This window comes from Thermobia domestica, unplaced genomic scaffold, assembly GCF_964235325.1.
Source record: "Thermobia domestica unplaced genomic scaffold, izTheDome1.hap1.1 HAP1_SCAFFOLD_335, whole genome shotgun sequence".
NCBI lineage: Eukaryota > Metazoa > Arthropoda > Insecta > Zygentoma > Lepismatidae > Thermobia > Thermobia domestica.
Genome location: NW_027656048.1, coordinates 134441 through 140272, shown reverse-complemented (window position 1 = coordinate 140272; position 5832 = coordinate 134441). Strand labels below are relative to the sequence as shown.

The 5832-nt window shown below is 36.7% G+C and overlaps 1 protein-coding gene across 1 annotated transcript; it reads right to left on the bottom strand.

The window, feature by feature from the left end:
* Positions 1-1641: 1641 nt before the first annotated feature.
* LOC145676753 (uncharacterized) lies at positions 1642-2109 on the bottom strand. Its single transcript, XM_081747562.1, has one exon. It carries the CDS (start codon positions 2107-2109, stop codon positions 1642-1644), a length of 468 nt encoding a protein of 155 aa, XP_081603688.1.
* Positions 2110-5832: the final 3723 nt, after the last annotated feature.

The window sequence follows — 5832 nt, the reverse complement described above, 5'->3', positions numbered from 1 at the left end:
ACTATCTTGGTGACCTTCATGCAGCGGACTTCGTCTACCATAACACTTGTAGTGTCAACTTTCGAACTGGTAAGAACATTCCCGTGAATACTCTTCCTCCAATAAGTACATAAAGAGAGGTCGGCTAAGTAATGAAAAACAGTACCTTGCATTCCTTCAGATCTGTTCGTACTTGGAAAATAATGATGAAGAACAACTGCTGACGGGAGACCTGATTTCAAAAATGGAAGAATGTCTTGAAGGGAGTCAAAGTTGTGCCTATGATCGCAGACATATGAAGAGGAAACTTTTGGAGTATTATGTGTAAGAATTAAAAAGAATAATCTTGTACCGTTATAGTCGCTTATTCTTTATTATCAACATAACAACTTTCAAATTCTTAGCCATAAAATCAATTCATCTGGTAAGCACAAAACCAATCCGTGTACTATATATAAATATCTTACTAACACTTATTTACCTCTATACAACTCTATTAACTTTCTCAAATCACGTATACATCTGGTAATCCCACAATTCATCAACTACGGAATCGACATTTCTCTGTACTCAACGCAATATATCATATCTGGTTACTAACAACAAATCTTCAGATGTTTTTATCTAAACCGTTAAACTAAGTGGCGTTAATCACATTGCCGTGTTTGCCAACTCCACATCTGGCACTAACAACTTGGCCTTTCACGCTAACCCTACAACATTCTCCCTTCCTTTTTTTTTTTTTTTTTTTTTACTACTTTTCTTCGAGACATCAACACTACTGACTCTCCGGTTTCCACAATCCTTCTTCACTTCGTCTGCCTTTGCACGGTCTTTTTCTCCTAATTCATCTGTCTTAGCACTTTCTTCTTTTCTTCCTGTGATTTCATAACTGACTCTCCGGTTTCCACAATCCTTCTTCACTTCGTCTGCCTTTGCACGGTCTTCTGCTTCATTCCGTCCTGTGACCCCTTTTTTGTGCCATCTTCCTGTCATCGATATCTGTTCCTTCCATAGACTGTAGTCTCTACCAAATTTACCTTCCATTTCCCTCTTTTTAAGATCATAGCTGCTATCTTCTCTTTCACCTGCCAACAACCATATATTCGACTCTTCTATCTTTTCCGATTCCAAAGCTACTTCCTGATTCACAACCCAACCTTTTGCTTTTTCTTCTATTAGCTGCTTGTTCCATATTTGACCTTGCCCCGTCTGATCTACATAATTGAAACCTTTCTTGTCTTGCGAATAACCTGTATATTCGTATTCAGCTACCCTGAATTCTGTCCTGTCCTGAGAAATACCGTTCATTTGTTCTTGATTACATATTCCTGGTGCCTCTGTAGGAGTGTACTGAAAGTACCTGTATTCCGGCTTCATCCGATGTTGATTATAACGAACATTACTAAACTTCTGTTCATAATCTACTTCAGCAATTCTCGTGACCAACTGACATTGTCTGCTTCCCTTTTCGGGCATCAGTCGTTCTGACTTGCTATTATGTAGAGTGTTTATTATAAAATCGTCCATAGTATAGCAATTTTCTTCTTTTATTTCTGCTGGATCCATAGCAAAATTATCCAAAGCTTGTCGAATTTCTTCTTCACTAAACAAATTTCGATCCTCCATGTGTTTGTCTTCTACAATTGGTATCTCATTAACTTATTTGTTTGAGGAGTACATTTTTCTTTTTGGACAACACTTAGTAAAGTGATGGTATGTATTACAACTTCTACATCGTGCATCTCGCGCTGGACACTGGTATATGGGATGTTGTCTTCCACATGCCCCACAACCGTATGTCTGCCGTGATGAATTACCGCAAAAATTGTTTTTATTGGAAGTACAACGATTTGCTGGAGTTCGTATTTGTTCCAATCGTGTGTCAGTGTTATAAAATATGGTTACTTCTTTTTCAGGCAATTCTACCTGATTTGCTATATCTATAGCTAAATGCATGGTCAAATCAGACACTGAAAGCATCTTCTTTCGTGCAACTTCACTGGCGATACCACATACTATTTGATCTCTCAATGCGTCTTCTCGGAAGGTTCCAAATTTACAACGATTTGCTTGTTTCTTTAGCTGAAGAATATAGTCCTGAAATTGTTGACCATGTTCTTGTTTCATATTATGAAATTTATATCTCTCGACGATGAAGTTCGATGTGTGCTGGAAATGCTTTATCAAAAGATCCTTAATGGTTTCATAATCCAATTCTGGTGCTTTGCGTGGAACTGCAAGCTCCTTCAGATTTTATAAACCGAGCCTCTAATCAGAGATAATAATATGCATACTTTTTTGTGAGATGGTACATCATTTGCTAGACAATACTGCTCATACCGTTCAATGTAAGTTTCGACATCGGGTTCATCAGTATCTAGTGGCTCAAAATATGGTACCAATTTGTTTTCTGCCATCGTTTAACTTTGTGGGTTCTGTCATATATACTCGTCGCCAATTGTAAGAATTAAAAAGAATAATCTTGTACCGTTATAGTCGCTTATTCTTTATTATCAACATAACAACTTTCAAATCCTTAGCCATAAAATCAATTCATCTGGTAAGCACAAAGCCAATCCGTGCACTATATATAAATATCTTACTAACACTTATTTACCTCTATACAACTCTATTAACTTTCTCAAATCACGTATACGTCTGGTAATACCACAATTCATCAACTACGGAATCGACATTTCTCTGTACTCTACGCAATATATCATATCTGGTTACTAACAACAAATCTTCAGATGTTTTTGTCTAAACCGTTAAACTAAGTGGCGTTAATCACATTGCCGTGTTTGCCAACTCCACATCTGGCACTAACAACTTGGCCTTTCACGCCAACCCTACATTATGTAGAGAAAATTATTATTTCTGGTGGAAGTGGAAAGGCAGATGTAGTCACTTTATTTGATACAGCCACTGAAATTCTTCAAAGTTATCACCAAAAGTCAAAAGAATGTGATATTGAATTACAGAAGATATACTTAACAGAAGCAGCAGCTAAAATAACCAGAACTGAGGTGAAATCCCTCAACGTTTCTAATGTGGATGTGTACCCATCTCCAAGTGACCTTACTGAAGAAAGTATTTTGCAATACGCACCTAAGAGTTCGAAATTACTGTTGTCAAACCTATTTGTGGGAAAGGATCCATCTATAAAAATTGGTTCAGTTGGTCAGAGCATTATGCAAGGTATACATTCTGGAATATTACTATGTCCATTGCAGATTGGTTTAGCTATCCAGCTGCACCACAACTTTAGATCAAGGTACCTTGTTGATTTGCTTCACAGTCTTGGTTATTGTTCATCATATTCCGAAGTAATTAGATTTGAAAGAAATGCTGCAGTATCAGGTAGCCATATCTCGTTAAATACTGCCAACAACACTGCAGTTCTTCTAGCAGTTGATAATGTACTTTGGATGGAAAGAACACCTTTCATGGGATGGGTATGATTGCAGCTACAATCCCAAAGAACAAGATCCATCCAATTATTCAACGCTGTAAGATTGCTGAAAATAACATTAAGAATGTTGCAACAGTTGATATTGTGGAATACAGACATTCAAGAATCATGCTCAGGGAGATTTCATTCAACAAACTTCCAATATTGCCCATTGCCTCTATAAGTAGGTTAAATCTTGTGTGGCAAATATGTGCAGCCGAAAGATCAGGCCCAAGTTGGTCAGGAGCTATGCAAACAATTCATTCTGGAACAAATGTTTCACATCTTGGTGTGGCATTAATCACATTTTTCCTATCATTAATATGGCAGCTAGTGACATGACATGTATACTCTCAACATTGCAATACCTGAACAAGTTAGCACATGATCAACGTATCCCTTCCATGGGCGGCGATTAGGAGGGGCAAGAGGGGGTAGTTGCCCCCCACTTTTTTGAAGTGATGCCCTAATTTATATAATTTCATTTGGAAATGTAAACAGGGTGTCCACACAATTTGGAGAAAAGATCTCTAACTTTACCCTGATTTTCCATGACGAAAGTTCCAGATTTCCCTGACCCCTGAATAACTTTAAAATATAGAAAAAAGAAAAACCCCAGCCTCCAAACTCCCCATAGCTGGCCTTGTCCTCTTCCGCTTCTATTTCTTTCTTTTTTCAATTTTCTTTCCAAAGGAATGTAAATTTACAAACGTATGCATTAGGCCGATATTGATTAGGCCTACATATTACACAAAATGTAAAGTTACAAACGGAAGGTGTGCAGTATACAGAGTACTTAAGATATTTTTTAAAAAGTACAAATTATATGCTTACACATTATAATACCAATTACACAGCATTATAATATTGCCTATAGTAATAAACAGTTCATACATGCTTTTACTGATTATTAAAAAAAAAAAAAAAAAAACACACACACACACACATTATGTAACACATACTTTTGCTGGTGCAGTTGTTAAATGCAATCCATTTAGAAATTTGTTTTCATCCTTTCTCGCATAGTTTTCTTCTCATTGATCTGAATATTCTTCTTGTTGTTTCCGCAGTTTAATCTTCTTTTCTTCTTCCTCGAGCTCCTTTAGTTGTTGCTGAATCTTCCGTTTCTCTCTCCTCTTCTCGTCTCCAGCATTTATTTCTCTTATCTTTGGAAAATACACCTGATATTGTCTCATTGAACTTCTCACTGAATTTATTATACCTCTTGTAATTATTAATCCTGATGATCCACCTATTCTCATCACAGAATCATATATGATCCACTGAGCCACCAGAGATTCTTCTTGTAAGTTGTCAACAATGAGAATTTTATTTATTGTGACACCACTTTCAAAAAATGCGTTTCCGTGAAAGAAGATAAAGCACAATTCCATAACATATAAGTCAACGAAGTTCTTCCCATTTCCTAAGACTAAGTAAACAACTCATCAACTCCAATACCATCTCTATCATTGGCTATGAATTCATTCGAGTGTTCCTCCGTGCTCGTGGGTTTTCTCGGGGTTCTCCCGTTTCCTCCCACTTTCTTCATTCCACCGTTTCATTCATTTCTCATCATCACCGTCTCCTTTAGCCTAACCGGCATAAACCGTGAAATGTAAAACTGACAGATTTCATTTCATTCGAGTGTTCCTTAAATTTTTCAGTCTGAGCTTTCACTGTGAGCTGGAGATACTATTTCTTCGCGTTCTCAGACACTTGTCCAGATATCCTCTTGGTACCATGCAATTCTTCTAGAACAGCATCTACCCTTTTGAGCAAATATGCCAGGATGCAGTTAGATATGTGTTTTTCGCAGAAAATTAGTTTCAACAACTATATCAGAGAACACTGCTCCTTCAATATCATCATTGAGAACACTACATTTTGCATCCAGTAACAGTAAAGAAATCAACCTTATTTCATAAATTCAGTAATTGAACAATGGACCTAAATCGATTTTTCCCTGACTTTCCGTGACGAATCTGCCATTTCCCTGACTTCAACTGATACATTTTTACTTCCCTGACCTCTCCTTGACTTTCACTTAAAATTCCAGTATGTGGACATCCTGGTAAAGGTTTTGTATGTATTACTGTTTCATAGAAAAAAATGGTGCCATATGATATTTGCCGTTGCGTGAGTACGTATCGGATATTTGTCTTCCCGTGGAGTTAAGAAAGCTATACTAATTGCGTTTTAATTGCAATTCAAAGCAATTAATATTGCAATTGCATATTTCTTTAAATGTCATAGCATATGCTTGCAGTATTTACTGTATTTCATTTTCTAAGAGTAAAATCATTCATTTAATGGCACGTGTGGAATTAAAAGTATAAGTTGGTAATTAATTCCCAGTATCAATATAACTTCTGCAAAACAAGCGTCATTATTCATTA